The following is a 27,964-nucleotide window of genomic DNA, read 5'->3' on the forward strand; positions in this document are numbered from 1 at the left end:
TCGGGAAGACCTCCCGGAGGAGGGGAGCCGAGGAGGGGAGGGGGCGTGCCGACGGGGGGCGTCCAGGCCGGGGGAGCCACGCGGAGAGTGTGGGAGAGTTGAGTGGGAGACGCGAGAGGGGACCCGGAGGCGGAGGGGGGGGTCGAGTGGGAGCTGGGATAGAGAGGGAGAAGGGAGTCAGCCAGTTGTATTTACTGAGCACCTACCGGGTGCAGGGCGCTATTCTGAGCGCTCGGGAGAGTACAACAATAGAATAGACGCATTCGCCGCCCTCGATGAGCTTACAGTCTAAAGGGGGAGCTAGACATTAATATAATCGATAAACGACAGATAAGGACGTAAGTCCGTGGGGCCGAGAGCGGGGGACGAATAAAGGGGGCAAGTCGGGGCGACGCGGAGGGGCGCGGGAGAAGGGGAAAGGAGGGCGCAGTCGGGGAGGCTTCTGGGAGGAGAGCAGGGAAGGCTGGTCATCCCCAGCGACTCACGGCGCCCTCCGTCCCTCCCGCCCCCGCAGGGGTCATCAGCTTCATCGTCATCCTGGTCATTCGTGGTCATCGTCCTGGTCAGCGTGGTCAGCCTGATTCAGGTGCAACAGGAACAAAGAGTCCGAAAGCAAGTGTCCCCCACTCCCGACCCCCTACCCCAACCGCATTCCGGCACCTTCCTTTCCCTGATTTCCATGTAGACCGTGAACGCAGTGGGGGACAGAGGGTGTGTCCAACCTAATCATTCTGAACAGCGCCTAGTACAGTACTTGGCACACAGTAGGCACTTAACATCATCTATTATCATCATCGCTATTATTTTCTCCCCGCCCTTCGTGCTCGATTATCCCCGGGCAACTCCCTGGTCCCTCGAGGATTTCCCCAGGACGTTATTATAATCTCCCCTTCTCCCACCCCGTGGCCCTACGTGTGCTCGGCTCACCGGGGTGGCTCTCCGGGTCACCTTCCCCTCATTCCCTCCTCCAAACTGGATATTCCCCACCGTTCCCTCGGTGTTCCATTATCTGTTGCCTCGTGTCATCCGCGCTGTTGTTCCCCTCCCGCGGCACAGATAATAGAGACTGACTAGCTGCCGTTTATGGGACCGGGGGGGGGGGGGGGACGGGACAGACACACACACAAACACGCGTAGGCTGCGGACCCGACGGGTTGTCATCGTTGCTCTTTCCGGGTTTTTCCAGATGCGCAGAAGCCAGGGATCTCTGGGGTGTCTGAGAGGTGAGACGCGGGGGAGGCGGGGAGGGTCTTTCAGGCAACCGGCTTCACCCCCCGGCAGAAACAGAAATCCCTCAGCGGGGCGAGGGCCCGTCTCTGACCGGGTCCGTTTCCTCGTTCTGGGCGGCATTCGCATATCGCCGCTCAAAGGCAGTAGGAGTAATCGTAATTGTAGTAATAGAAATAATAGTTGGAGGAGGAAGAGAAGAAATAGAGAAGTGGTAGGTACAACTTGTAGATTGTAGTAACAATCATAACAGTTAAGCGCTTACTCTGTGCCCAGCACTGTTCTAAGCGCTGGGATAGACACCGGGTTATGAGCTCGTCCCTCGTGGGGCTCACGGTCTTCATCCCCATTTTACAGATGAGGTCACTGAGGCACAGTGCACTGAAGTGACTGGGGCACGGAGAAGTTGAGCCACTTGCCCCGTCACACAGATGACAGAGGCCGGAGGCGGGATTGGCACCCACGACCTCTGACTCCCAAGCCCGTCCTCTTGCCACTGAGCCACGCTGCTTGAGCCCGGGCTTGGGAGTCAGAGGGCGTGGGTTCTAATCCCGACCCTGCCACCTGTCGGCTGTGGGACCTCGGGCAAGTCGCTTCACTTCTCTGGGCCTCAGTTCCCTCATCTGTAAAATGGGGATGAAGCCTGGGAGCCCCACGTGGGACGACCTCATTCCCCTGTATCTCCGCCAGCGCTGAGAACAGTGTTTGGCACGTAGTAAGCGCTTAACAGATACCAACATTTTAACTCTCTTAAGCCTCGCCGCTTCTCGAGGAGGAGGAGGAGGAGGAGAGGAAATAAAATTGGAATTCCCAGTCGGTGCGATGCGCCGTAGTAGAGGCTGGTGAAGGAGGAGGGTCCGGACCCCCGAGACGCAGGGTGACTCAACCCACTGGGAGGGGTGAAGCCCCTCTCCCTCTCCGTCCTCCTGACCCCCTTTTCCCCCGGACCCCCAGCTGCTCCCCGGCCAACGGTGAGAAAGAGCGAATCACCCTCATCTCCATGAAGAACATCAACACCAACAACAGCAAGGGCTGCTCCACGGCAGAAAAGGTTGGGCTCTTCCCTCCTCTCCATAAACCCGCCCTCGGCCCCCACCCAGGTCATCGCGTCCATTCCCCCGCCTTCGGGCGGGACCGGGGCCGCTCCGCTCTAGCCCCGGAGGCGGATGGCGGTCGGGATGATGGACCGGAGAAGCAGCGGGACTCGGTGGGAAGAGCCGGGGCTGGGGAGTCGGAGGCCGTGGGTCCGCAACCCGGCTCTGCCGCTCGGCAGCTGTGTGAGTGCGGGCAAATCACTTCACTTCTCTGGGCCTCGGTGACCTCCTCTGGAAAATGGGGATGAAGACTGGGAGCCCCACAGGGGACGGCCTGTATCTCCCCCGGCGCTTAGAACAGTGCTCCGCACATAGTCAGCGCTTAGCAGATACCAACATTATCATCGGAGCGGCCGGGTGGTCGCCCGAGGGAGGAGAGGGGTCGACTTTCTCTCCGTCCTTGGGTTTGGAAGGGGCGCCCCTGGAGAGCGGAAGGGCTGCCCACCGGGCCCCTACAGGGTCCAGGGAGTCAGGGCTGGACTCCCTAGAGGCCCCCACCCGGCCCCCGGGGACCTGAGTTCAAATCCCGCCTCCACCCGGGACCACGGGGCGACTCTGGGCAATCCATCAATCGTATTTACCGAGCTCCTGCTGGGTGCAGATCCAAGACCAAGCTTCACGGCGGGCCTAGCCCTAACCCTAACTGTAACCCTAACCGGACCCTCGGCCCAGGTCCCATCCTACTGATCGGTCCTTGTCCACACCGGCTCTGAGGCTCGTCTCCCTTTCAGGTGTTATAGATACCTCCGGGACCTCGGGGGAGCCCCCGGCACAGCGCGGACGACCCCCTCGTCGCCGGCGGGGAGGTCGGGGAGGACGACCGCAGCCCGTGTAAATGATTTCATCCACGCGAGTCCGCGTCTGGTTCCCGGAGACCCCGATCCGGGCAACCCGGCCGGCGGGAGCCGCCCCCCTCCCTCCCCGAGCAGCCCACGGCCGGGCCCCTCCCTCCGCGAGGACGGATGACACGCCGAGCCCTGCGGAAAGCAGCTCAACTGACCCGTCCCCCGACTCTTCAGGGAACGACCCCCGACCCCCCCAATCCCTCTGGCCCCGGAACGGCCCCGATGGGCAGCCGGGCCTGGGGGCCTGCGCAGGTGGGTCTGAGATGGAAAGAAGCGTTAGGGTAGATTTTCCATTCGTATTTAAAAATCGAGCTCCTCGAGGGCAGGGATTGCGTCCAATAACGGTCATATGCTCCCAAGCGCTTAGTACAGCGCTGTGCGCACAGATCATAAACCCCTCGAGGGCAGGGACCGTGCTTACTCTTGTACTCTCCCGAGCATTTAGTACAAGGCTCTGCCCAGAGTGAGTACTCAATAAATACCATAGATTGATCGATTATCGATGGCTGGGTTTGGGCACCGGTCCAAAGGACCCTGACATAAACCACCCAGTCGTATTTATTGAGCACCAATCCGGCGCAGAGGACCGTACTGAGCGTCTGGGGAGAGGACAGTAGAAGACGGACCCCTCGGGGGCCGGGGTCTCCTTCGTCTCTCCGTGCCAAGCCTCGACGTACCTGTCCGAGAAACGGGGCTGACCTAACTCCCTCATTCCCCCCGGGTGTCTGATGCCAGGAAAGGATCCTCCGGTCCGGGCGGGAGGAAAGGCAGATCGGTTCCGCGAGAATTCGCATCCCGCCGCCGGCTAGAGAGCAGGATAGAGCGGGCCTAGGATCCCGGAGGGGCCGACCCTTGCCGGCCGCCCCGGGCCCGGCCCCGGATTCCCACCCGCTGTCCCGAGGGCTCTGTGATGCTGCGGTCACCCTGCGAGGCCACGCAGCTATTTGGAAAATAAAGCTCTTTTCTGCCCGAGAGCCCGTGAGAGCCGTCTCTCTTCCACTGAGGTCAGTCGCGCGACGTCATTCATTCATTCAGTAGTATTTATTGAGCGCTGACGACGTGCAGAGCACTGGACTAAGCGCTCGGAACGGACAATTCGGCCGTGGGTCGGCGGGGGTGGACGTTAATCTCCCGGGGGAGCCCGGGGGACTCCGCGAAATCGCTGACGGGATCGCTGGCTCATTTTTGCCTCCGCCACAGGCTGTCGGATTGGTACAGCGTGGTTCCGGAGGTGGTTAGACGCTTACTCTGTGCTACGCGCTGGGGTCAACAGAAGAGAATCAGATCTTACTTTCCAAGAGGCCTTCCTCGACTAAGCTCTCATTTCCTCTTCCCCCACTCCCTTCTGCATCACCCTTCCACACCCCTCCCTCCGTTAGAGAAGCGGCGTGGCTCGGCGGAAAGAGCCCGGGCTGGGGAGTCCGAGGTCACGGGTTCGAATCCCGGCTCCGCCACTTGTCAGCTGTGTGACTGTGGGCGAGTCTGGGCCTCAGTTCCCTCCTCTGGAAAATGGGGATGAAGACCGGGGCCTCACGGGCGACGACCTGATGACCCCGTATCTCCCCCCGTGCCTAGGACAGTGTTCTGCACAGAGTGAGCGCTTAACCCCCCAAAAACCCAACATTCCAAGCGCTTAGTACAGTGCCCCGCACAGAGTGAGCGCTCAATAAATACTACTGGGTGAATATTCTTCTCCTCCGGGCCTCAGGGGCCTCCAGCTGTCAAATGGGGATGGAGACCGGGAGCCTCAGGGGGTGATTGACCCTTATGGCTCGGATCCACCCCAGCGCTTAGTACGGTGCGTGGCCCCCAGGAGGCGTTTAATAAATACGGTTATTATTATTAATAATCGCATTTGGGGCCCCCCACCCCGGCTTGGCCTTCCCTCCTGTCCATCAGCGCCAGGTGGCCGGGCGGTGGCCCCTGGGCGCAAAGGAGGCCGGGAAATGTAGTCCGGCCTGGCGGCGGCCCAACGGGGCCCAGGCCCCGGAGAACTACAACTCCCAGCCTGCCCCGCGCCCGCCCGCCCGCCCGCCCGCCCTTTCCCACCCCGGGAGCTGCTGGCTGGGCCGAGGACATGGCGGCTACTTGGGGCAACGGAGAACGTTGGACTGAAGGTACCCGCTGGGGGTGGCAGGGGGTGGGGGGACCTGCAAGGGGGAAGAGGCTCCCCCCCACCCCCGACCCCGCGGGCAAGGGGTGGGAGGGCAGGGCCCAGAGAGGGGACCGCTGGAGGAGGGGGAGCAGGAGAGGAATTTGGGAAAGGGATGGAGGTCCGGGATGGGGTCGAGACCCGGGCTGGGGGGCAGCTCAGAAAAGGAATACGGGAAGGGGATGGGGTAATCTGGAGACCCGCGGAGCATCGGATGGGGAGATCCGGGGGGGGGGGCGGTCCACAAAGGGGATGCATGGGAGGGCAGGGATAATGGGGTGGGGGGGGGTGGTTAGATCTCAACTGGGGAGATCCGGGGGTCTGGAAAAGGAATGCATGGGGGGCAGGGATGGGGTACTGTGGAGAGGGTCGGGGGGGGGGGGGGGCTCGGGTCGGGGGAACCTCAAATGGGGAGACCTTTAGGGACTGGAAAAGGAATACATGAAAGGTAGGGATGGGGTACTGTGGAGAGGCTCGGAGGGTTCCAGACCTGGGGAGCCTCAAATGGGGAGATCCGTGGGGCCCAGAAAAGGAATGCGTGAGGGGGCGGGGATGGGGTAGTATGGAGAGGGTCGGGGGGGGGGCTCAGATCTGGGGAGCCTCAAATGGGGAGACCTTTGGGGACTAGAAAAGGAATACATGAAAGGGCAGGGATGGGGTACTGTGGAGGGTCAGAGGGTTCCAGACCTGGGGAGCCTCAAATGGGGAGATCCCTGGGCCCCGGAGAAGGAATGCGTGAGGGAGCAGGGTAGGGGCAATGCGGAGAGGATCGGAGGGGTTCAGACCCGGGGCGCCTCACCTGGGGAGATCCGGGGGGCCCAGAAAAGGAATACATGAGGGAGTGGGGATGGGGGTCCAGGACGAGGTGGTACGGAGAGGGTCGGAGGGGTCCAGGGAAGCCTCAGATGGGGGGACCCGGGGGACCCAGGGAGGTCAGAAAAGGAAGACGTGAGCAGACGGTGGTGGGGGTCCGGGATGGGATGTTAGGGAGAGTGTCAGAGGTGGTCAGAGATGAGAGATGTGGGAGGGCTGGGGCGGGAGGGGCGCCGAAGGGGGACAACTGGGAGGATATGGGAGAGCATCCCGAGGGGAGACCAGAGAGGGGAGCCCTAGGATGGTGCCTGGCAGGGGGAAGCTCCAGAGGGAGAAGAGCGGTACTCAACTGGGGAGACCAGGAGAGGATCCACTAGAGTCAGACTTGGGGGGAATTCGGGAGAAGAGGGGAGACGGCAGGCCAGGTTTGCAGGGACAGACTTGGGGAGGGGGGTGCCGCTCAATTCGGGGAGAGTCCAGAGAGTGGTGGAGGAGCCAGCGGGGATGAGGTTTGATTGGGAGCAACCCCTACCCCCCAGTCCACACAAAGCTCCTGGATCTTGCAGCCACAGAAGTACTGACTGACTCGGGCCAGACGGACGTGATGAGGGAAGGTAATCCCAGGCTGTGACGCCAATCGGCCGGGGTCCGTACGAGAGAATCAGTTGGGAAAAAGTCCCCCGCTCGATAAATACGCTCGATGGATAGATCGAATGAATCCCACCTGGGGCTCACAGTCTCAGAGGGCAGGAATCTCCTCCCCGTAATGGAGGAGGAAACAAGCCCAGAGAGGTTGAGCGGTCTGCCCACGGTCACCCGGCAGAGCTGGGATTAGAACCCGGATCACCTGACTCCCAGCCCCCGTGCTCTTTCCACTAGGCCGTGCTGCCATCTCTGAAGAATATTTATTGAACGCCTCTAGTAACGCCCAGCTTTGCCTATTGCTGGCCACAGAGACCAGCCCCTCTGAGGAAACCCTGCCAAAAGAAATTGGGTCATCTCTGAATATGTAGGTAAACATCCCCCTTCTTGTCTCCTCCGATGGGAGTGGGAGCCCTTGTTTTGTCCTTCCCGAGCGCTTAATACAGTCCAGTGGGCGCTCGATAACCGTCATCACTGCCGTAACCGCCTTCGACAGTCGAAGATCTGTAACGTGGGCTGCGTTTCCGGAATTTTGGAAGCCCCGGTTTTCTCTGTATTGTTTTCCATCTTTTGCCGTGTGCCATCAGAAATCCTTCTCTCCCTTGAACCCGCTCCCATTCAACTTAGAGTAAGTCCCCGGCCTGATTTAGAGGAAGGGTCCCCGTGGGCTTTTGGCACAGCCCTCTGCCTTCAGACGAGTGAATCTCGAAGTCTTGCCCCGACCCGGCGGCCCCGGTAGCCGCCTCTGTCTTCGCCGCCCAGACTGTCCGGCCGTTTTGGGGGACTCCCCGTGGGCCCGTCCGCCTCGCCGAACCCCCCAGGTCGTGGTTCTGTCAGAGACCTTCGCCCCGATTCCCGGGCCGGTCTCCGTCCGCCGGACCGAGGGCCGACAGCCGGGCTGAACGGGGACGACTACTTTACAGGTATTGGAGGTTTTCAGTGAGGATGTGGGCTGGTTGCTCTCTGGGACCCTTTAAATCCTTGGATAGCTGTTGGGCCGCCCCCAGTTTAGCCTCCTTTCCTCTGCCTGAACGATTCCGGTTCCTCCCGCCTTTCTCGGACGGCCTCTTTCTCTTCCCTCGTTCATCACCCTGATGAGCGGCCAAGGCTGATAATAAGAACGGGGAGGTCGCGGACCCGGAAGCCCGGGGTCTCACCGAGCGGTGTCCCCCCCACAGCGTACCTGGAGGCGCTTCGGAGGAATCGGTATCCGGCGGGCGACCCCGGGGAGCGGGCCGACTGCTGTGCCTGCTGGGAGTGCATGAGGGCCAAGAAGGAAAGGACCCCGGAGGGCGAGCGGAGGAGTCAAGCTCGGTCCGGGGAGGGGAGCGGGACCTACACGGAGGAGCAGCTTCGGGGGGTGCAGAGGTAAATGGGGAGCCCGGTGGAGGCGGGGCGCGTTGTGGACCGGGGCGGAGGGGACACGGGGAGACTGGAGGAGGAGAATGGAATCCTGCCCTGTCCTGGTTGCCCCGCGGGAGACTGTCTCTCTTCACCCCTTCCCTGAACATGCAAACTCTGGGCAGTTTTCCCTGCTCTGTTTCTTTCCTTTTAAGCTTTTTATAGCTAGGTTACTGCCATGTACAGCTGTCCAAAAAATGATGAGCTGGAGGCGAACTTGAACCCTCTCCCTCCCCACCCCAGCTACACGCCCCTCCCTCAACTTCAGAGATGCCTCTCAGAGATTAAACGCCTCCCCTCGCCTACCCCGAGACGCCTCTCGGGGACTCAACCCCACCCCCCCACCACACGCACATCTCCCCACACTCCGGAGACACCCCTCAGGACCTTTTGCTCTAAGTCCGAGCCCAGAAAAGGGGGATCTGACGCCTTTGAGACTCAAGGGACCAGCAGGTGTTCCCGCTTCGGAGTTCCCGGTCCGGAACCAGAAGCGCGATCCGGTGCCGGGGTCAAACCCAAGTGGGTGATGAAGGCGGACGGTCCCAGAATTCGACAGATGGCTTCTCGGAAGGACCCCGGGTCTGGAGGGGATCCGGCTTTTTGCCGAACGCTTCCAGGTGGTCAGCAACCTCCGGGAAGGATGGGCAGGCAGGGCTCCCATCTGATGGGAACAGGAATGAGCCCCTTGCCCGACGGGGGGGTGCAGGGGGTCGTGGGGGGGACCCGGGGTTCCAACTGGCCTCTTGGGCGGCCAATAACTTCCAGCCCCGGGCCTCCCCTCTAGACTGTAAGCTCGCTGTGGGCAGGGATCGTGTCCGTTATATCCTTGTACTCCACTCTTCCATGCGCTTAATACAGTGCTGTGCACACAGTAAGCGCTCCATAAATACGACAGACCGACTCCCCCTGACGAATGGGAAGCAAGAGAGCAAAAGTCACGCAGAACCCACAGCATTCCTCTCAGTCCTTTTGAGCATCATCAACCGATCCCCAGTGAGGTTTTCTTCAAGTTTACTCAGAAAACCATCTGCAAGTGGCCTTTTTTTTGTTTAAAAAAAAAAAAAAAAAAAAGGTGTTACACACAGACTGTGTACTAAGCCGCGTACTAAATGCTGGGGGAGATACCTAAGTTAATCAGGTCGGACACCGTCCCTGTCCCACGTGGGGTTCCCAGTTTAAGCGGGAGAGTGATATCGAATCTCCATTTTACAGCTAAGGAAAGTGAGGCACAGAGAGTGAAGCGACTTGCCCAAGGTCAACCAGCAGGCAAGGGTGGAGCCGGGAGGAGAGCCGAGGTCCTCTGACTCCCAGGCCTGGGCTCCTTCCGCTAGGCCAAGCCGCTTCCCTGTGGCTTAAAGGGAGGTTTATCCCCAGTCCCATCTCCTGAGCCCCGAGAGAGTTCAGACGAAAATGGAGCCGCACATTAAATCTTCCCCAAGCCAGCCCGCGATCGGCGTGGACAGAGCGAAGGGAAGCGGCACGTTGCAGTGGGATAGAGCACGGCCCTGGGAGTCAGAAGGTTGTGGGTTCTAATCCCAGCTCGGCCACCTGTCCGCCGGGTGACCTCGAGCGAGTCACTTCACTGGGCCTCAGTTGTCTCGTCTGGAAAATGAGACCGTGAGCCCCACATGGGACAGGGCCTGTGCCCAGATCAATTTGCTCCTATCTACCTCAGAGTGTAGTCCAGTGCCTGGCACCCAGCAAGCCCTAAACAAATACCACAGTTATTATTACTGAGAAGCAGCGTGGCTCGGTGGAAAGAGCCCGGGCTTGGGAGTCACAGGTCATGGGTTTGAATCCCGGCTCTGCCACTTGCCAGCTGTGTGACTCTGGGCAAGTGCCTCAGTGACCTCCTCTGTAAAATGGGGATGAAGACCGGGAGCCTCACATGGGACCGTCTGATGACCCTGCATCTACCCCGGCGCTTAGAACAGTGCTCTGCCCATAGTAAGCGCTTAACAAATACCAATGTTATTATTATTAGTGACGCGGCACCCGGCCGCGGGGAGGTTTGAGAGCCCGCGGCTGGGATCCCGCGCGCCCGCAGTTTGCACGGTGGCTTGAGGGCCCCTCCTCATCTTTTCAGGATAGAACAGTGCAGGAACTGCTATGAGATCCTGGGCATCGACAGAGACGCCAGTGCCGAGGACCTGAAGAAAGCCTACCGGCGGCTAGCCCTGAAATTTCACCCCGACAAGAACCAGGCTCCCGGAGCCACGGAAGCCTTCAAAGGTTCGACCCCCTTTCCTCTGCTTTCCTTTTCTGGCATTTAAGCGTCTACCTGTTGAGCGCTTAGTGAGTCTCCTTCATCTCCCGTTCCCTCCCCCTCCCGACTAGACTCTGAGCTCCTCGAGAGCGGGGATCCCGTCGTTAATTATCTTACGCTCTCCCAAGCACACAGTAGATTGTAAACTCCTTGAGGGCAAAGATGAATTCTGTCCTAAGCGTTCAGTCCAGTACCGTGCACACGGTAGCCTGGAAGCTCCTCGAGGGCAGGGATCCTGTGTTGGACTCTCCCAAGCGCACCTGCGGCAAACCGGGGACGCTCAGAAAGCGCGCTGAGGGATTGGGTTTCCACGGCCGGTCGCCGCCCGGAGGGGGTAGGAAACTGTCCCGTCGGAACGGGTCCGTTGGGGTCCCGTCCTTCTCCAGCGGCCCGGTCGACCGGGCGGGGTGACGGGCTTTTCGTTGCCGTAGCCATAGGCCACGCCTTCGCCGTGCTGAGCAATCCTGACAGGAGACTCCGCTACGATGGGTTCGGGAGCGAGCGAGAGCCCGTGGTCATCCCCCAGAGGAGACCCTCGCGCTGCTACGAGGAGTTCGAGACGGACATCACGCCCGAAGAGCTCTTCAACGTGTTCTTTGAAGGGAGCTTTCCCTCAGGTCAGCGCTCCTGGCCGGACCCTCACCTATCCTCGCCCCGGCGTCGGAATCTGGGCCACCGACTGGGGAGAAATTAGCCCGTGGGGTTCGGCTGTGGCTTGACCGCGCCGCCCCCGCCAGTCCAGAACCTTGGTTTCCTAATAACTGTAGGATCCGTGAGGTGCTGATTATACGCCAAGCACTCAAGCGCTTAGTACAGTGCTCTGCACACAGTAAGCGCTCGATAAATACTATTGAACGAACTAAGCGTTGGGGTAGACACAGGTAATCAAGTCAGACACGGTCCCTATCGCACACGGGCTACTCAGTAGGAAGGGAGAATGGGTGTTGAATCCCCGTTTTACAGAGGAGGGAACTGAGGCACAGAGGAGTGAAGCGGCCTAGTGGAGAGAGCACGGGCCTGGGAGTCACACGGCCCTGGGTGCTAATCCCGGCTCTGTCACACCGCTGGGTGACCTCGGCCAAGTGGCTTCACTTCTCTGTGCCTCAGTTCCCTCACCTGTCAACTGGGGATTAAGACCGTGAGCCCTACGTGGGACAGGAACTGGGTCCAACCCGTTTATCTCTCATCTACCCCAGCGTATAGTACAGCGCCGGGCTTACGGTAAGCTCTAACAAATACCACTTGTCGAAGGTCACACCCCAAGAGTAGAACCCAGATCTTCTGCCTCCCAGACCCGCACTCTTTCCACTAGCCCACGTTGCTTGCTGCTTCTTTAATATCGTCCCCCACCAGACCCGTCCCCTCTGGGGACCCTCAGGGCGGGCCGGGGTTGGGCGGACCCGTCCAACGAGCTCAACCAACTGCTTTTCTCCCCGCCGTCGTCCCCAGGAAATATCCACATGTTTTCCAACGGCACCAGCGACGCCCACCATTACCGTCAGAGGCATCGCAACGAGAGGGTGCCGACCCAGGAGGAAGAGGAGGAAGAGAAGCCTCAGGTGACTGGGGGTGGGGGTGATGCCGGAAAAGCCCACCGCCGACGGGCCGAACGGACGCCCGCCGTCCGGGTCGACAGCGCCTGCCGGCCTTCCCACGGCCCTGTTTCTGGAATCGTGGGCTCGGGTCCGGGTGCCCGCTCACCCCGTGGCTCGAGATGCGTTCGAGATGACTCGCGGAGTTCCAGCCCACGTTCTAGATCTGCATCTATCCCGTATTTCCGGATACGGTCTAGACCCATGGGCTCACAGGCTAAGGCCGATCTCGCCCCGAGGTTCTAGATGTGATCTAGACCCATGGGTTACAGCCCGGGCTCTAGCTATGCTCTGGGCCCCGGGCAGCCCAGGTTCTAGACATCCTCTCGCTCCGTGGTGATTCTGGAGAAAGCACCGGCTTTCTAATCCCAGCTCCGCCACGTGCCTGCTGTGTGACCTCGGGCAAGTCACTTAACGTCTCTGCGCCTCAGTTCCCTCATCCGCCAAATGGTCATTCAGTTCCGGTTCTCCTTCCTACCGAAACTCTGAGACCCACCATCGTGTGTCTGTCCCAGCGCTTCGTGTAACGCCGGACACGTAGTAAGCACCAAACAACACAATCATTGGGATATTTTCTCCATCTTACTCATTTCTCGCCCCTCCGAATACTTAGTAGTCAACGTCAGAGAAGCAGCGCGGCGTAGCGGAAAGAGCCCGGGCTTGGGAGTCAGAGGATGTGGGTTCCAGTCCCGGCTCCGCCGCTCGTCCACTGGGTCACCTTGAGCAGGCCACTTAACCGCTCTGTGCCTCAGTTCCCTCATCCGTCAAATGGGGATGAAGACTGTGAGCCCCGCGTGGGACAACCTGATGACCTCTCATCTACCCCGGCGCTTAGAACACTGCCCGGCACACAATAAGCGCCTAACGAACACCATTAGCATTAACGACCCCAAATCTCTCCCTCGGAAGGGGCTTTCCCAAGGGTCCCGGGCCCACCCGCTGTCTTTCTCTCGCAGAACCCCTACTCCGTGTTCATCCAGTTGCTGCCGGTTCTCGTGATCGTGGCGATATCCGTGGTGACCCAGCTGGCGGCCACCACCCCGCCGTACAGCCTCTTTTACAAGGCGTAAGTCCAAATTCCCGTCGCTCGGGGAGGGGGAGGCGGGAGGGTGGAATCACCGGCCCCTTGTTTCAGGGCTCACGGCGGGCCGGGGGGAGGTAACCTTAAGGAGAGGTAGGCAGGCTCGGAGATCTGGCGGGAACCCAGCTGTCTTCCGAGGCTGAGGAGGAGGAGGAAAGGATCCGCGATCGGGGTCTTCCTTCGGGAAGCTCATCCTGGTCTCCGGGACCGTCCTCTGGAGAATCTGGGGAAAAGCAGGAATTGCCCACCGTCACGTGCTCCGGTGCCGGTTGACTGGAAGCTGCTTGAGGGCAGGAGCCCTCCTTACTAAACCTATTCCGCCTTCCCCCTCTCGACTCTGCGCTCGTGATGGGCAGGGAACGGGTCCGCTAAATCTGTTCGTATTGTACTCTCCCCGGGTAGATTACCTGGTATCTACCCCCGTGCTCAGAACGGTGCTTGGCACATAGTAAGCACTTAAATGCCATCGTTGTTATTATTTCTTCGCTCCTCCGGGCCTCGGTTCCCTCACCTGTAAAACGGGGATTAAGACTGTGAGCCCCAGGTGGTAGAGGGACTGTGTCCAAACTGATCAGCTTGTACCTACCCCGATTTTGAGAAGAGTGCTTGGCATGTGTAAGTGCTTGGCAAGTTCCATAATGATCATTATTATTAATTATTATTATCAGGTCTCTGGGGCACACGGTTTCCAGGGAGACACAGACCCTGCAGGTGCCTTATTTTGTGAATAAGCACTTTGAAAAGGCCTACGAGGGAGCATCTCTCCACGACCTGGAGAAGACGGTCGAAAAGGATTACATCGATCACGTCCAGACCAGCTGCTGGAAGGAGAAGCAGCAAAGTAAGAATCCCACCGGCCCCGTGGTCCCTGCCCCATCACTCGTTCATTCAGTCGTATTTATCGAGCGCCTCCTCTGTGCAGAGCACTGTGCCGAGCACTTGGTAGAGTACAAGAGTACAGTAAACAGACACGCTCCCCGCCCACGACGAGCTCACGGTCTCCAGCTTTTAACGATCACTGCTTAAAAATCATCTCTCCGCTGCAGGTCACCCCCCCTCCCGGGCGGTGATCAGTCCGTGGTTTCGCAGCATGGCCCGGTCGATAGAACCCGGGCCTGGCAGTCAGAAGGTCCTAATCCTGTCTCCTCCACCTGTCTGCTGTGTGACTTTGGGCAAGTCACTTTACTTCTCTGTGCCCCGGTTACCTCATCTGAAAATTGGGGATTGAGACTGGGAGCCCCACATGGGGCAGGGACTGTGTCCCATCCAGTTTGCTTGTATCCACCCCAGGCACATAGTAAGCGCTTAACCCATACCAGAATTATTATTGATTACTCTCCCCCTACATTTAAAGTGTTACCGAAGGCACATCTCATCCCTAAGCCCTCTTCCGCCTCTCCCTTCTGCGTCGCCCTGACTCGCTCCCTTCCTTCGCCAGCCCCCCCGGCCGCACGGCACTTACGTCCACATCTGTCATTTATTTACGTATATTAACGTCTTTCTCCCCGTCTCGACTCTAAGCTCGTTGCGGGCGGGGAACGTGTCGGTTACGTTGTTCTGTCGTAGTCTCCCGAGTGCTTAGTAGAGTGTTCTGCCCGCAGTAAGCACTCGATAAATACGACTGAGAGCTTACTGTGGGCCGAGCGCTGTTCTTTGTGCCTGGGGGAGTCCAATACAACAGAGTCGGTAGTCAGTGGTCCATCCAGTCAATTCACCAATGGGAGATATTGGTTGGGCTCCTCTGATTGAGGCAATAGTTAAAGGCTTCAGAAACCGTCAGTCTCCGGGGACCGGAGGGAGGACTGATCATCTGTGCCGGCACGGCAGAAAAGCGGGTATGTATGTATAATAATCATCAATAAAAAGAAGAATCGTGGCATTTGTTAAGGATTTACGACGTGCCCGGCACCGTATTAAACGCTGGCATGGATTCAAGCTAATCGGGTTGGACACAGTCCCTTTCCCACACGGGGCTCACAGTCTCAATCCCCGTTTTACGGAAGAGGGAAAACTGTGGCCCGGAGAAGGGGAGCGACTCGTTAAGGTCACCCTGCAGACAAGTGGCGGAGTGGGGATTAGAACCCAGGTCCCCTGACCCTTTGAAATCTGCTCCCCCGTTCTGGGAGCAAATAATAACAGTGACATCCATTACCGCGAGCTCAGCGTTGAGGAAGGTACAAAAGATTCAAATTGGACACATCCCCGTTCCACACAAGGTCCCGTGCGTAGTCCGTGAGGGGATGCCAGGAGCTCCCCATTGTACGGTTGAGGAAACCGAGGCCCGGAGAGGGCGAGTGACTGGTCCGAGTTCACCCGTCAAGCCAGGGCAGAGCTGGGACTAGAAGCCCAGGCCACACTGCCCACGATGAGATTATTAAATTGAGCCGCCTACAGATGGTCAGCACAGACCTCGCTCGGAGCAAAGTTCACTCCAGGTAAAAAATTAGCGGCTCTTCCTTCTTGTGCTCATTGTTGTTTAACCTTGGGATGGTCTGTCCCCCATTTCCTTAAACTGTTTAGCCCTGGCTTGACCCTCCTCCCTCCCTGGGGAGTAAAATCGCTCCCCCGGCCCGATATGGCTGCCGCCGGGTTCCAGCACACCCTCCGAGTCCCTCAAACCGTCCTCTCCCGCTCAACTCCCAAAACCCGAGTCCCTTCGATCCAGCCCGTCACCTCAGCACCGCCGGATTTATTGATCCGGACGCCTCTCCGGCGGCACGGCTCACCGCGGCGCCATCGACCGCATGCCCTGCTCTTCGTTCCCATCGCTCGCTGAGGGGGGGGGGGGCCTTCCTCTGCCTGTCTTCCCGCTCGAGTGGAAGCCCCTTGGGGGCGGGGGAAGGGACTCCCCTGGGATTAGAACCCACGACCTCCGACTCCCGAGCCCGTGCTCTCTCCGCTAAGCCACGCTCCTTCTCCGTGATCCCTGCCCTCAAGGAACTTACAGTCTGCTGCGGGCAGAGCACTGGACTGAGCACTTGGGAGAGGACGAACGCGTTAGGAGACAAATCCCTGTCATTAAGGACTTTGCAACCTACCGGGGATTGTGGACGGGAAGTAATAGTTTACGGCTAGGGGGAAGAAACCAAGGATCGATCAGTCAATCAGCACTACTTAGTGAACACTTACGAGGTGCAGAGCACTGTTCTGTACGCTTGGAAATTCGATCTCTGGCCGAAGGAGCTTTCGGTCTACAGGGATTATTCTTAAGTGTTTATTCTTTGCCAAGCACCACACTGAGGGGATAGACCCAACTTTTTTTTTCATTGGAATTTGTTAAGCGCGGAATTTGTTAAGCGCTTACTATGTGCCAGGCGCTCTTCTGTGCGCCGAAGCAGATACAAGCTAATCAGGTCGGACAGAGTCCGTGTCCCACAAAGGGCTCACGGTCTTAATCCTCATTTCACAGAGGCGGTAACGGGCACGGAGAAGTTTTTTATTGTTATGGTATCTGTTAATAATAATGTTGGTATTTGTTAAGCGCTTACTATGTGCCGAGCACTGTTCTAAGCGCTGGGGTAGACAAAGGGGAATCAGGTTGTCCCACGTGGGGCTCACAGTTTTAATCCCCATTTTACAGATGAGGGAACTGAGGCACAGAGAAGTTAAGTGACTTGCCCACAGTCACACAGCCCACAAGTGGCAGAGCTGGGATTCGAACTCATGAGTCCTGACTCCAAAGCCCATGCTCTTTCCACTGAGCCACGCTGCTTCTCTGTTAAGCAGCGGGGCTCAGTGGAAAGAACCCGGGCTTGGGAGTCAGAGGTCACGGGTTTGAATCCCGGCTCTGCCACTTGTCAGCTGGGTGACTGTGGGCAAGACGCTTCTCTGTGCCTCAGTTCCCTCATCTGGAAAATGGGGATTAACTGTGAGCCTCACGTGGGACAACCTGATTACCCTGGATCTACTCCAGCGCTTCGAACGGTGCTCCGCACATAGTGTCAGCGCTTAACAAATACCAACATTATTATTATTAAGCACATACTCTCAGCCGGGAATTGTTCTAAGCAGTGGGGTAGATTCCCCGTCCCGCCTAGGGTTCACAATCTTAATCCCCATTTTACAGAGGAAGTGAAGAGACTCGCCCGGGATCACCCAGCGGACAAGTGGCGGGACCGGGATTAGAACCCAGGTCCTTCCCGGTCCCAGGCCCGCGCTCTCACCACGAGGCCACGCTGCTTCTCGGCAAGCGTGATCAGATCGGACCCCGTCTCCCCCAGGGCTCCCGGTCTGAGGAGGCGGGGGCACGGGGCCCGCGCATCCCGTTTTACAGACGAGGACGCTGAGGCCCGGATGTCCGTTTCGCCTTCCAGAGTCCGACCTGAGCAACCTGGCCAAACTGTACCGGGACGAGCGGCTGAAGCAGAAGGCCGAGTCGTTGAAACTCGAAAACTGCGAGAAGCTGGCCCGTCTCCTCGGCGTCCCCAGGCAAGGCTGACCGTCCCCTCCCCTCACCTCCCCTCCCTCCCGCCTCCAAGGACTCGTGCACGCGCAGCTGTGACTGGGGGACCGGGGCGGGGCCCGGGCCCCGCTGGCCGAGGACTCGGGGCCGGTGCCACCCCGCCTCCAAACCCACCCTCCTCTCCCCATTTCCGCTCCACCTCTGCTCCGTTCCTCCCCGGGGCGTCGGCGATCTCATTCTTCCAGAATCCACGGGTCTCGGACCGCGAGCCCCAGGGAGATCTGGCCCGAGCGGGCCGCTCCCCCTCCCCGACCACCTGGAGATTTCAAATTGGGACCCTCTGAAGGGGGCAGAGGGAATCAAGGTCACAGAGGCTGCGAAGCCCCCGTTTTAGCCGAGAATTTCAAACCCCAACGCACGCTCTTCAGACCCTTCTCGAGGCAGTTTCAGCCCGAGCCCGGATGGAGCCGGCCCAGCCTCCTCCTCCTCCTCCTCCCCTGGGAGCGGGCGGTGAGCGTGGCCCAGCGCCGGGAAGCACGAGGCCTGGATAATCCACCCATTGGGCCGCCGGCCCCCGGATGATCGGGAGTCGATTCGCCCCGGGGTGGGGTGCAGCTTTCTCCCCCTCGCGACGGAGCGCCGTCCCGGGCGTATCGTTCGACCTCGGCTCCTCCTTCCCCCGGACCACGGCCTCCTGGGTCCGTGCCCGCCGGGGACCCCGCCCCCCAGATTCGGAACGTCTCCTCTGCCCTGTTATTTTGCACTCGCAACCTCCTCAGAAGCGGAGAAGAGGCCAGAAAGGCAAAGTCCAAAAGCCCTACGTAGGGCCTCCCTACCCCAGGACCGACGGGCCGGGGGCCCAGCTCCCCGGGGGAGTTCAGCAAACCCAACTGGGCGGGGCCGGGAGGAGCCGGCCCCCCGCCCGGCTGACCTCTCGGCCCTCGGGAAGCGGTCGGTGGCTCGGCCAGGCAGGACGGGAGATCGCCGGGGGCTGGGGGAGAAGGGGGAATGGGCACGGCGGCCCCCCTCCGAGGGGGCACCGCGTTGGACCTCCGGCCCGCGGAGACACCTCCGAGAAACGGGGACGCGCCTCGCGTTCCGGGCCCGGCCGGGGTGAACCGAGGGCCAGGTCCCCCCGTCCCAAGCCCCCTCCCCGGCCACTGCCGCTCTCTTCAGGTGCGAAAGAGTGGTCCGGCCCCGTGTCTGTCCGCTTCCGGTTACTCGTGAAGGATCGGGGCGCCAAGGCGGTTCCGCCCGGTTAAGTATCGTTCGGCTGCTTCCCTTCGACGACCTCGACCACGCGTCCCCTCTGTCGCCCAATAGAGCAAAACGTTCTCCTCGCCCTTGTTTCTTCTTCACCCCAGGGTGGTGGCGTTCCGGGAGACCGGCCGATGACCAACGGCCAAAAGCACGTAGGACCCAGCAGAAGGGCGGAAAGTACAGCTCCTCGGGGCGGGGGTTGTAGTAAAGGAGTCCGTCCGAATGGGATGGCCCGCCCTCAGAAGCAGCGCGGCCTAGTAGAAGGACCCCGGGAGTCAGGAGACGTGGGTTCTAATCCCAGCGCCGCCACTTGTCTGCAGCGTGACCTCGGGCAAGTCACCTCACTCTTCCACGCCTCTGTCTCCTCATCTCTAAAACGGGCGTTCAATTCCCGTTTTCCCCTTATGGGACGGGGACTGTGCCCGACCTGTAACGCCCGTGGCCACGTAGCAGACGAGTACGGTGCGGCCTCGGGCGCGTCACTTCTCTGGGCCTCGGTCACCTCATCTGTAAAACGGGGAGTAAGACTGTGAGGCCTATGGGGGACGGGGACCGTGTCCGACCCGATTTGCTTGTATCCACCCCGGCGCTCAGGACAGTGCCTGGTACGTAGTAAGCACTTAAGTACCGTAATGATAATATTATTATTAAGGGCAGAGGCAGATCTCCCGACACCACACTCTTTCCACCAGGCCACACTGCCTCCGGGGCTCGATTTCATTCTCCAGTATCACGTCTACGCCCCGGTCCTTCAGCCGCCTCACCCCTCTGGTCATTAGACCCGGTGGTCCAGCCGGCGGGGCGGAGCGGACCTCCCCAGATAATGGAGGAAGGCTCTTTTTCGCTTCAAGTAACCGTCCTGAATCTTGGGTGACCTGCCACACGGAAAGCGAGCCGCCCCAAAAAGCCTAGCACAATCGCCGACTCCCAACCAAGAGCGTGCTGGTGGTTCTTTGTGACATCAGGCCGTTCAGGGAGGGTCACGTATTGGGACGCCGGAAACCCAACTGGGCAATACACGACACTACTCCTCTAGTAGTCTGACAAAACCAGGAGTCAAGGAACACGTTTCTCCCCCATTTCGTTGCCGTTCATTCCCGTCCGTACACAACCTACCAGAGCCCAGGCTCCGCTCGTTTTAGCTCAGGTAAGTCGATCAGCCGTATATAGTGAGCGTTTTCTGTATGCAGAACGCCGTATCAAGCGCGTGAGAGAGTACATTATCGCAGAGTTGGTCGACACACTCCCTCAAACAAGTTTATAAATCTAAAGGGGGAGACGGGCAGTAATATAAATAAAATAGGGATACTTACGTATGTACTGCGGGGCTGAAGGAGGAGTGAATAAAGGGGAAAATCCAAAGGCGAGGGAATGGTTGAAGACCAAGGTTTAGCGGGCAAGAACAAGGGCCCGGGGGTCAGAAGGCCTGGGTTATTAGTCTGGTTTTCCCCTATTGGTTGCTGTGCGACCCTGGGCAAGTCACTTCTCTTTGCCTCAAATGTAAAAATAGGGAGTTCTCCCTCCCGCTTAAATTGTGAGTCCCCTGTGGGACAGGTGTGTCCAACCTATCTGTACCTACCCCGGTGCTTAGAACGCATGGGAAGTGTCAAACACTGTAACAAACGCCATAAGCAAAAGAATGAAGTGAGGGCCTAGCCAGGAAAGGCCTCTTGGAGACGTACCTTTAATAGGTTTTGAAGGTGGGGAGAGCAATTATCTTCGGATATGATGTCGCAGGGGGTAGGCCAGAGGCAGGATGGGGGTAAGAAATCCACCGCAGGCTGGGTGATTATTGAGGTACACGGGGAGATTTAAAGGATGCCTGACCCCGGTTTGAGTGGACAGGGCAGGGATGTGGCGGGACACGAAGGAAACACAGTCCTTGGGGTAGGGGTTTAGGAGTCAGATGATGTGATTCTAATCCCAGGCCCACGCCTTTGGGAAGCAGCGTGGCTCAGTGGAAAGAGCCCGGGCTTGGGCGTCCGAGGTCATGGGTTCACATCCCACTCCACCACCTGTCAGCTGCGTGACCGCGGGCAAGTCACTTCACTTCTCAGTGACCTCATCCGTAAAATGGGGATGAAGACTGTGAGAGCCTCACGTGGGACAACCTGATGACCCTGTATCTACCCCAGCGCTTAGAACAGTGCTCTGCGCATAGTAAGCACTTAGCAAATACCCACGTTATTATCCCTAATCCTCCTCCATTTGTCAGCTGGGTGACTTTGAGCAAATCACTTCTCTGTGCCTGTGTGTAAAATAAGGATTAAGCCCGTGAGTCCCACCTAGGGCAACCTGACCCCCTTGCCTCTCCCCCAGCGCCTAGAACAGCCCTTGGCACGTACTAAGCGCCTAATATCATCATTGGCACCTTTTTCTGGTAATTCACACAGGTGAGGGCAATCAACCCAGCGATTAAAGATGCATTAGCAAGGACGCCCGCTTTGCAGTCCCAAGCAGAGATGGGGGGGGGGGGGAACCTCACCTCTGTGCCTCAGTTTCCTCCTAGGTGATGGGGAGTAGAGTGCTGTCACCCTTCCCTTACCTTTAGCTGGGAGCTCCACTGGGCACAGTGATTGGATCTGACCTGATTATCTTGTAAGAGGAGAAGTAATATGAGGGGAGGGAAGAGACACCCACCTCCCTCCATTAACCTGGAAAGGATGGGCCGCCTTTTAGGCGCCCTGGGCAAGAGAAGGGCCTTTATACGCATGCGCCCCTCGCGTGCCCACGTGACCCGCCGCCGTCTCCCGAGGAAGCCCCGCCCCCGTTGCTAGGGAACCCCGCCGAGCCGCCCTCCGATTGGCTGCTGGCGCGGCGGGCGGGCCGCGGCCCGAGGGGAAGGCGGAGGGGCAGAAAATGGAGGCGGTGGGGCGGCGGCCCACCCGGGCCCTGGTCTTCGATCAGCTGCGGGACGTCATAGCCGCGCAGGAGCGACTCATCGAGCGGCAGAGGGAGGCGGTGAGGGCGGGAGGGGGCGCCGGAAGTCGGGCCCAAGGCCGAGCGAGGGGGCACCGGAAGTCAGGCCCGGGGCACCGGAAGTGGGGGGCGGGGCTAGGGGCAGGACCGCCCAAGTCATGGACCTTAGTAATAATAATAATATAATGATGGCATTTAATAATGTTGGTGTTTGTTAAGCGCTTACCCTGTGCCGAGCACTGTTCTAAGCGCTGGGGGAGACACGGGGGAATCAGGTTGTCCCACGTAGGGCTCACAGTCTTCATCCCCATTTTACAGATGAGGGAACTGAGGCACAGAAAACGCTGACTGTGTGCCGAGCACTGTTCTAAGCGCTGGGGTAGATCCAGGGTCATCAGATTGTCCCACGTGGGGCTCACATCTTTCAATCCCCATTTTTTCCAGGTGAAATCACCGAGGCCCAAAGAATTATAATAATAGTGGTATCTGTTAAGCACTTACAGTGTGCTGAGCACTGCGCTAAGCGCTGGGGTAGATCCAGGGTCATCACATTGTCCCATGTGGGGCTCCCATTTTTCCCAGATGAGGTCACCGGGGCCCAGACAGTAATAATAATAATAATGTATCTGTTAAGCCCTGTGTGCTGAGCACTGTTCTAAGCGCTGGAGTGGATCCGGGGTCATCACATTGTCCCACGTGGGGCTCACATCTTTTAATCCCCATTTTTTCCCGTTGAAATCACCGAGGCCCAAAGAAGAAGAAGAAGAATGGTATTTGTGAAGCACTTACAGTGTGCTGAGCACTGTTCTAAGCGCTGAGAGGGATCCGGGCTGAAGCAGCGTGGCTCAGTGGAAAGAGCACGGGCTTTGGAGTCAGAGGTCATGGGTTCGAATCCCGGCTCGGTCACTGGTCAGCTGTGTGACTTTGGGCAAGTCACTTAACTTCTCGGTGCCTCAGTTCCCTCATCTGTAAAATGGGGATTAAGACTGTGAGCCCCACTGGGACAACCTGATTCCCCTGTGTCTCCCCCAGCGCTTAGAACAGTGCTCGGCACAGAGTAAGCGCTTAACAAATACCAACATTATTATTATTATTATTATCCGGGGTCATCACATTGTCCCACGTGGGGCTCACATCTCTTAATCCCCGTTTCTTCCAGATGAGGTCACCAAGCCCCTGAGAATAATAATAATAATAGTATATTTGTTAAGCCCTGACTGTGCTGAGCACTCTGGTAGATCCAGGGCCATCACATTGTCCCACGTAGGCTCGCGTTTTTTAATCCCCGTTTTTTCCAGGTGAGGTCACCGAGGCCCAGACAATAATAATAATAATGATGATGGTGTTTGTTAAGCGCTTACTGTGTGCCGAGCACTGTTCTAAGCGCTGGGGTAGATCCAGGGTCATCACATTGTCCCACGTGGGGCTCACAGTTTTTAATCCCCATTTTTTCCAGGTGAGGTCACTGAGGCCCAAAGAATAATAATAATAATAATGGTATTTGTTAAGCACTTACTCTGTGCTGAGCACTGTTCTATGCGCTGGGGTAGATCCAGGGTCATCAGATTGTCCCATGGGGGGGGGGGGGGGTGTCACATTTTTTGAATCCCCATTTTTACAGATGACGTCACTGAGGCCCAGAGAAGTGAAGCGACTTGCCCAAGGTCACACAGCTGACAAGTGGTGGAGTGGGGATTAGAACCCACGACCTCCGACTCCCAAGCCCGGGCTCTTGCCACTAAGCCACGCTGCTTCTCTTGGTGTTTCGTTCGTTCATTCATTAATAATAATGATAATAATGGTGTTTGTTTAGCGCTTATTATGTGCCATTCATTCATTCAATCATATTCATTGAGCGCTTACCGCGTGCAGAGCTTGGAAAGTACAGTTCAGCGACAGATAATAATGATGGTATTCCAGGCGCTTAGTAGGGTGCTCTGTACATAGTAAGCGCTCAATAAATACCGTTGAATGAATTTTGCAGGTGAGGGAACCGAGGCCCAGAGAAGGGAAGTGACTTTTCATTCATTCATTCAATAGTATTTATTGAGCGCTTGCTATGTGCAGAGCACCGTACTAAGCGCTTGGAATGTACGAACCGGCAACGGATAGAGACACCCCCGAGGCCTCACAGCAGACGCGTGGCGGGGCCGGAATCGGAAGGAACGGATAAATGAGTGAATGCAGCCCCGGATGCCCCTCCCACCCCCCCTAACCGTGCGGCCGTGTTGCAGATGGCCATTCGGGAGGTGAAGTCCGTGAGCAAGGACGACTACGATACCGTGGTGAAGAAGCTGGAGGTAACCAGCCCTCCCCATGGCGAACCGCATCCACACGGCGGGTGGCCCGGGGGGGAGAGACCCACAGGAGTGTCCACCCGGGACATCGACAACCACCCCGACTCCCCTCGGTGACCCCGCAGGGACCTTTCCGCACCCCCGACTCTCCTCCCGTGACCCAGCGTGGATCATCCCATGGCTCTCCCCGCTCCATCCCTGATTCTCCCCTGCGATGCGACGCCTCTGGCTCTCCCCACAGTGAACCAGCCCGGACCGTCCCACACCCCGACTCTACTCCAGCGACCAAGCGTAATCAGCCGATCGGTCGTAGTTATTGAGCACTTACTGAGTGCAGAGCGTTGTACTAATCCCTCGGGAGAGTACAGTAGAGACACACTCCCTGTCCACAGTGAGCTTACGCTCCCCCAGTGATCCAGTGCCGACCAACCGATGCCCCCGACTCCCCCAGTGACCCGGCACGGACCACCCCGCACCCCTCTCTCCCAGCCTGGACCACTCATCCCCTCCGGAATCAGCTTCACAGCTCCCTGTGGGAATGAATTCCCTTCTCTCACCCCCTCGCTGTATTCTCCTCCCCGGATTCCCCGGTCCTCGGAGATGGAGGAAGGAGCTGTAATAGTAATAATGGTATCCGTTACTACGTGCAGAGCGCTGTTCTGAGCGCTGGGGTAGATGCAGGGTCATGAGATCGTCCCACGTGGGGCGCACATTTTTTATTCGCCTTTTTTCAGATGAAAAAAGCTGTACCGACCCAGTCTTCTAGACAAGAGACCTAAGGCATCCGGTTCTCTTTGGGTGGATGTGGGAGGGAAAGATCCAGGGGGCCAGGAGCTCCCCCAGAAAAATCGGGCCGGGTGTGGGTACGGTGAGGTCTGGCGGGGGGGGGGGGCGGAGTGAGCCGGGGGAGATGCGAGCAGAACATCCTGCCTTTGGGCAACAGGACCAGTGATAGCGCTGAGCACTGTATTGAGCTCTGGCTCACACGGTAGTCCATTCGGGCGTACTTCTCGAGAGCTTACTGTGTGCAAAGCGCTGGACTAAGGGCTTGGGAGAGTACGGTGGTCACATTCATAGTCGACACAGCGCGAGGGGCCCGAGGCACCTCACCTATTGGTCGACGGGTTCGCTCCAGGCCGAAAAGGCGGAGCACGCCAAGACCAAGAGCCAGCTGGCCAAGGAGTCGGAGAAGCTGCAGTTCGCCCTGGGAGAGGTGGAGGTCCTGGCTCGGCAGCTGGAGCGGGAGAAGCGAGCCTTCGAGAAAGCGTAAGCGGTCCCCCGGGACCGGGAACGACCAGCTCCCCGGGCCAGCTAGCCCGGCGGAGGGTCACCTCTACGTCCCGCTTCTTCCCCCCCCCCCCCCCCCCCCGCAGAGGAGGGAACTGAGACCCGGAGAGGGTAAGTGACTTGCCCAGGGTCACCCAGAAGGCCGGCAGCAGAGCCGGGATTAGAACCTGGGGCTACTGGCTCCAAGCCCGGGGTCTCCCCTGGTTTCCCCAGGTGGGGGCCTCTTTCTTCCCGGGCGTCCGTGGGCGGGAGGAAACCCGTGGCACGGGACGGGGAAGCCGCAGATGCCGTCTTCACGTATTCATTCGGTCATATTTACTGAGTGCTCACCGTCTGCGGAGCACCGGGAGAGGACAATATAGTAAATAAATGACGGAACCGGCTAAGCGCTCACGACGCGGCAGTCGCCGCACTCAGCGTGGGTGCCGGCAAATTGAGGTGGACACGGTCCCCGTCCCGCGTGGGGCTCGCGGTCTCGATCCCCATTTTACAGAGGAGGGAACTGAGGCCCCGACCAGTGAAGTGACCGGCCCCGGGTCACGGGGCGGACAGGCGGCAGAGTTGGGATTAGAACCCGTGACCTCCTGACTCCCGGGCCCGTGCTCGGTAACGGTGGGCGGACCCGCTCCCGGCCCACGAGCTTCTTCCCAGGTCTTAAGTCTAGTTTTCCACGTCAAGGGCTCTGCACGCCCTAAGTGCTCAACAGACGCTGTCGATGAATCGGGACCCCCACCCCCGTCGGCCCCTCTCCCGCCCCGACCACCCCTCTCTGTTTCAGCCTTTCCGGGGTGCAGGGCAGAGTTCGGAAGGAATCCGCCCAGAAGGACAAGCTGCTCGCCAAATGTAGCGGTGCGCGGCTGGGTGGGGAGGGGGACGCGGGGCTCCCTCTCTGTCCCCTCCCCCGGGCCTCACCGTCTCTCCGGCCCTCAGAGATAGAGTCCCACATTCTAAAGCAAGAAGGCCTTCTGAACGTCAAAGAAAATGAAATAAAAGAACTGCATCGTATCATCACGCAGCAGAAACAGAGCTTCAGGTGATCGGCGGGGGGCGGCGGGGGTTGGGGGGGGGGGGGTGCCGCCGCTCCACCGCTTCGGGGAAACCGAGCACTCTTCCCCGCGGCCCCGTCCCCACGGCCCCCTCGCCGCAGGTCCCAGGTGTGCGACTTCCGGATCCAGAAGCAGCAGGAGCGGTACATCTCGCAGGCACTGGAGAAGAAGAAGAAGGCCAAGAAGGCGGGCACGGGGTCAAAGGGACAATAAACAGTAAACGAGAAGCCACCGTCGCCCTCTCCCTCCGACCCCCCTGCGGCCAGCCCCCTGCCCCCGGGCCCCTCCTCGGTCAGCAGCCTCACGGCCCAGGCGGCTCGGGACTCTGTCTCCGACAGGCGCCCCGGAACGATCTGGGGAACGACGCGTCGGTCGTCCGCTGGCCGTCAGTCCTCGCAGTTAGGGAGGGACCCCCCTCCATCCCTGACTCTTCCCCAGGGACCCAGGGTGGACCGTTCAACACTTCTGACTCTCCCCCGGTGACCGGCGCGGACCGTCCAACACCCCTGACCCTTCCCCGGTGACCCAACGCTGACCATCCCACCCCCCGACTCTCCCCCCTCCGTCCCTGACTGTCCCCCGGTGAGTCGGGACGGACCATCCCAACACCCCTGGCTCTCCCCTCGTGACCCAGCACGGATCATCCAACTCCCCTCATCCTCCCCTGGCAACCCAGTGTGAGTACCCTTCCGTGGACCCGTCCAATGCCCGCGAGGACGGGCTTCCCAGGGGGAATGGCTTCCCCCGACTCACACCGCACTGGGGGAGGACCCAGTGTTTGCCGTGAACCTACCACCCCCTCGCCCGACCTCACCGGGTGCCCCCCGCCCTGGGGCGGGGATCTGGGGAGGGGGGGACACCGCCAATTCCACATCTGCCTCACCCGCCTCCTTCCCGCTAATCTGAATCCCTAAGCCCGTCCCCACGAAGCCCGCATCCGTCCGGCCCCTCCTCGTTCAGAAGCTGGCTCCTCCGCCCCGTCCCCGGGCCCGGACGAGTGCCGAAGGCGCGCCGAGGCCCGGGCCAGCCCCCGAGGGCTCAGCCTCGGTGACGGGTCGCCCCTGTGCCCCCCGCCCGGCCCCCAGACGCACGGGGGCCGCTCTGTGAGTCCCTCCCACTGGCTCCCAACCCCCGGGGTTGGGTTTCGGGCCAGGAGGGCTATTTTGGGGCCTGGCCCGGGGCCCGGCTCGGGCGGCGGATAGGCCCGTCTCCCCTCCGCCGGGAGGCCGGGGGAGCAGCCCGCCCCTCCGCTGTTCGCGTCCGAGCCGGGCAAACACCCGGTTCCCCCGGTGACGCCGCCCCGGCCCCTGCCCCGGGAATTTGAACTTTCCACATTTAGCCGGCTCGGGGGCGAGGGGGCGGCTTTCGGCCCTCCCCGCGGCCGGAAGAACCGGGGTGAGGCTCCGACACGGACCCTCGCTGACTCACCCTCCCTCCCGGGAGACCCCGGACGAGGCCCGGGCGTCTCTCCACCGGCCGCGGGTTTCCGGCCGGGGTTCCTTCTCCTCCCGGACCACCCGACGCGGTGGGCCCGGAGCCCGACCTGGGACCCCGCAGACCTGGGTTCTTGTCCCAGATCCCCCCGCTTTTTTTTTTTAACGGTACCCGTCGGGCGCCCGCTCCCTGCCAGGCGCCGTACT

The 27,964-nt window shown here is 59.6% G+C and overlaps 2 protein-coding genes, 1 long non-coding RNA gene and 1 other non-coding gene across 8 annotated transcripts; 3 read left to right on the top strand and 1 right to left on the bottom strand.

Annotated features, from left to right (window-relative positions):
• Positions 1-1,184: 1,184 nt before the first annotated feature.
• Positions 1,185-3,544, top strand: LOC100085215. Its single transcript, XR_003755489.1, has 3 exons — positions 1,185-1,223; positions 2,182-2,278; positions 3,053-3,544. It is a non-coding gene; the product is annotated as an uncharacterized LOC100085215 (transcript).
• A 1,665-nt stretch (positions 3,545-5,209) lies between these two features.
• DNAJC18 (DnaJ heat shock protein family (Hsp40) member C18) lies at positions 5,210-18,855 on the top strand. 4 transcript variants are annotated; one of them, XM_029053458.1, is made up of 9 exons: positions 5,211-5,283; positions 7,011-7,696; positions 7,952-8,141; positions 10,261-10,406; positions 10,872-11,057; positions 11,890-11,999; positions 12,989-13,098; positions 13,782-13,954; positions 17,427-18,855. In XM_029053458.1, the coding sequence occupies exons 3-9, from the start codon at positions 8,035-8,037 to the stop codon at positions 17,549-17,551; spliced, it is 957 nt and encodes a 318-aa protein (XP_028909291.1). In that variant the 5' UTR covers positions 5,211-5,283; positions 7,011-7,696; positions 7,952-8,034; the 3' UTR covers positions 17,552-18,855. The 4 variants fall into 4 exon arrangements, with proteins under 4 accessions (XP_028909290.1, XP_028909291.1, XP_028909292.1 ...); XM_029053459.1 differs by having other exon boundaries at positions 7,011-7,144; XM_029053460.1 differs by having other exon boundaries at positions 7,011-7,140.
• LOC120638083 lies at positions 12,596-21,456 on the bottom strand. Its single transcript, XR_005659565.1, has 3 exons — positions 21,321-21,456; positions 20,089-20,103; positions 12,596-13,336 (listed from the first exon to the last, which is right to left on the bottom strand). It is a non-coding gene; the product is annotated as an uncharacterized LOC120638083 (long non-coding RNA).
• Positions 19,484-26,551, top strand: SPATA24 (spermatogenesis associated 24). 2 transcript variants are annotated; one of them, XM_029053463.2, is made up of 6 exons: positions 21,595-21,736; positions 23,929-23,994; positions 25,127-25,257; positions 26,057-26,127; positions 26,209-26,311; positions 26,426-26,551. In XM_029053463.2, the coding sequence occupies exons 1-6, from the start codon at positions 21,635-21,637 to the stop codon at positions 26,535-26,537; spliced, it is 585 nt and encodes a 194-aa protein (XP_028909296.1). In that variant the 5' UTR covers positions 21,595-21,634; the 3' UTR covers positions 26,538-26,551. The 2 variants fall into 2 exon arrangements, with proteins under 2 accessions (XP_028909297.1, XP_028909296.1); XM_029053464.2 differs by lacking the exon at positions 21,595-21,736 and adding an exon at positions 19,484-19,922 and having other exon boundaries at positions 26,057-26,311.
• The last annotated feature ends 1,413 nt before the right edge of the window (positions 26,552-27,964 follow it).

The sequence above is a fragment of the Ornithorhynchus anatinus genome, chromosome X2, assembly GCF_004115215.2.
Source record: "Ornithorhynchus anatinus isolate Pmale09 chromosome X2, mOrnAna1.pri.v4, whole genome shotgun sequence".
Lineage (NCBI taxonomy): Eukaryota > Metazoa > Chordata > Mammalia > Monotremata > Ornithorhynchidae > Ornithorhynchus > Ornithorhynchus anatinus.